We start from the raw sequence: 2,178 nt of genomic DNA, 5'->3' as shown, positions 1-2,178 counted from the left end.
TTCTCAAAATCCATAGTTACATTTAAAAAAGTTGTTCTCTTTTTTTTTTTAACAAACAAAATAAATGACTTACCAGAGTTCCAACTGAGATGCTCCATGGTTACATTTTAAAAAAAGATTTATTTTTCTCCAAACAAGGTAAATGACTTACAAGAGTTCCAATGGAGATGCTCTTTTAGCATGCTAGAGTTGAGACGAAATCCCATGGATCCCCAATATTAATTCAGATGGTAGCGAGGATCTGCATTTTGGCAAAATGAAAAGAAACAATGATGAACAACATAAACGTTTTCAATTTCAATTCCCCTGACCATTCGAAAATTATAAGAAGAGGATTCGAACCCTGACAGAATTATTTTCATAAAACACGAATTAAGAAAAAAAAAGGATAAAACAACGAGGCCCAATTTCTGGCATTGATGAAGTGTTTTCGTGGGTGCGTTGAAATTTGAAATTTGAAATATCAAATTGAATGCAGCAAGCGGTAAGAATCAGCAAGAGCTAACCAGCCATACATTGGGTATTAAATGCCCCTATGTAGGCTGGCCAGCTATGTATGTCATGGGCGATGTCATGGGCGCGCATCATGTAACTCCGGCGGGTACGTTTGCCTTTCCGGCAGCCGATGCGGGACCCACCAAAACCAAAACGCAGCTGACTCCAAAACCAAAACGACCTCGCGCCAAAACGCATTCGTTTCCCGTTCGAAACTCTGCAAAGCGCCTTCAGGAAGCTCTGCAACCCGCCTGGACGAAGCTCTGCAACCCGTCTGGATAGTTTTCCCAGATCATTCCTCGGCCCTATCTTCGTCACAATATTTTCGTCAATAGCCGCCAGGTACAGGTCGCTCTCGGCAGCTGTAATATTGCAATTGCTGTTAGCATTTATGTTATTTCTCTTGCGTATGGCGGTCAGGTTTTTAATTTCATCCTTCAAATTCCCGTCCACGAAATGATCATAAAACTGCACATTAAAAAACAAGCTTATCAATTTACTTAATATCGACCTTAATTACTCGCAAATAACGCAAGAAAATAGAATAGTAGATGATTACAATGGTGGGAATGCCGGGATGAGTCAGAATGTAGGCGTAGCCCTGCAGCAGTTTATCCGAGGGGAAGGGCCAGAGGTTCTGGGTGGAGCCGGTGTCGTGATTTTCTATGAAGGTGACGGCCTTCTGGGGCAACAGGCCGATCATGCCAGCGGGTTTTCCGTCGGAATCCTTTAGGCTGGAGAGGTCATTAGATTTCAGTGCGTCCTGCAGGATCCCTTTGGTAGGGAAATCGAAGGCAGAGGCGCGGTCACCCGTTGAGTGCACCCAATCACAAGAGGTATCACCTGAAAACATAGAAAAATAAAGAGTTTCACTAGCGTTCTTTCAAACAGTTTCAGTGCACTTTCATTACAAAACTGACACGAGGTTTAGTGAGTGATAACACAACTTACAGGTGATTTTAAAACTTAGACATAACCTGTTAGAGTACTTTGATTTCTTGTGCCATTAAATGCAAGACAATTCACATAATTTTAGATGACATAGCAACATTCCAAACTTAGGATGTGCCTCTTGTGTAAGAGGTCGGTATATAATAGGTTTTAACTTGCCTTTCCTTACGGTGGTTTTGCTGTCTACCTCACAATTCAGGCTCCCAAAACAGTCACAAGCATTTAGATGAGCAGCTGCCACATGTAAAGGAAAGGATTCTTTGAAATCTTTCATTAAACAAAAGTCATGTCATAGTGAAACCTGTCTTGCTGGCACTAGAAAGGGACATACCAGTTCTTCATATCGTTGCATAACTGAGGATAAAATTTGTCATTAAGGTTCACCCTGCTTTAATCTTGTGAAATGTCTACTTGTCATATATGTCCAGGAGGTTATACAATTTTTGCGAGTACTGGCATAACCTGGACCTTGGCTTATAACATTCTGTGGCCAAATCTGGCATATAACAAGTTCAGATTACATTCCTTAGGTCACGTACTGACAAATTTGCAAAACAAGGTCCAATCCTCAAATGGAAAATATAATCAAAAGACCTTAAAACTCACCAAACTTCGATCCTCTAAATAATGAGTTCTCCAGTTGTCATTATTGCTTAAAGTTGCAGTACAAAAAGGAGTTGGGCCCATTTGGATTTTTGCAGACTCAAATCTGGTAATCAGATGGATGAATCA

The 2,178-nt window shown here is 40.8% G+C and overlaps 1 protein-coding gene across 1 annotated transcript; it reads right to left on the bottom strand.

Annotated features, from left to right (window-relative positions):
- Nucleotides 1-501: 501 nt before the first annotated feature.
- On the bottom strand, nt 502-1,774 carry LOC149232417 (alpha-amylase type B isozyme-like). The gene is made up of 2 exons (XM_089381904.1): nt 1,055-1,774; nt 502-963 (listed from the first exon to the last, which is right to left on the bottom strand). Exons 1-2 carry the CDS (start codon nt 1,346-1,348, stop codon nt 502-504), a joined length of 756 nt encoding a protein of 251 aa, XP_089238030.1. The 5' UTR covers nt 1,349-1,774.
- Nucleotides 1,775-2,178: the final 404 nt, after the last annotated feature.

Source organism: Pinus tabuliformis, chromosome J (assembly GCF_031772625.1).
Source record: "Pinus tabuliformis cultivar Carrire ecotype Pingquan chromosome J, CPIR1, whole genome shotgun sequence".
NCBI lineage: Eukaryota > Viridiplantae > Streptophyta > Pinopsida > Pinales > Pinaceae > Pinus > Pinus tabuliformis.
Note: the sequence above shows the minus strand (reverse complement) of the source record. Positions and strands in the feature narration are given on the sequence as shown.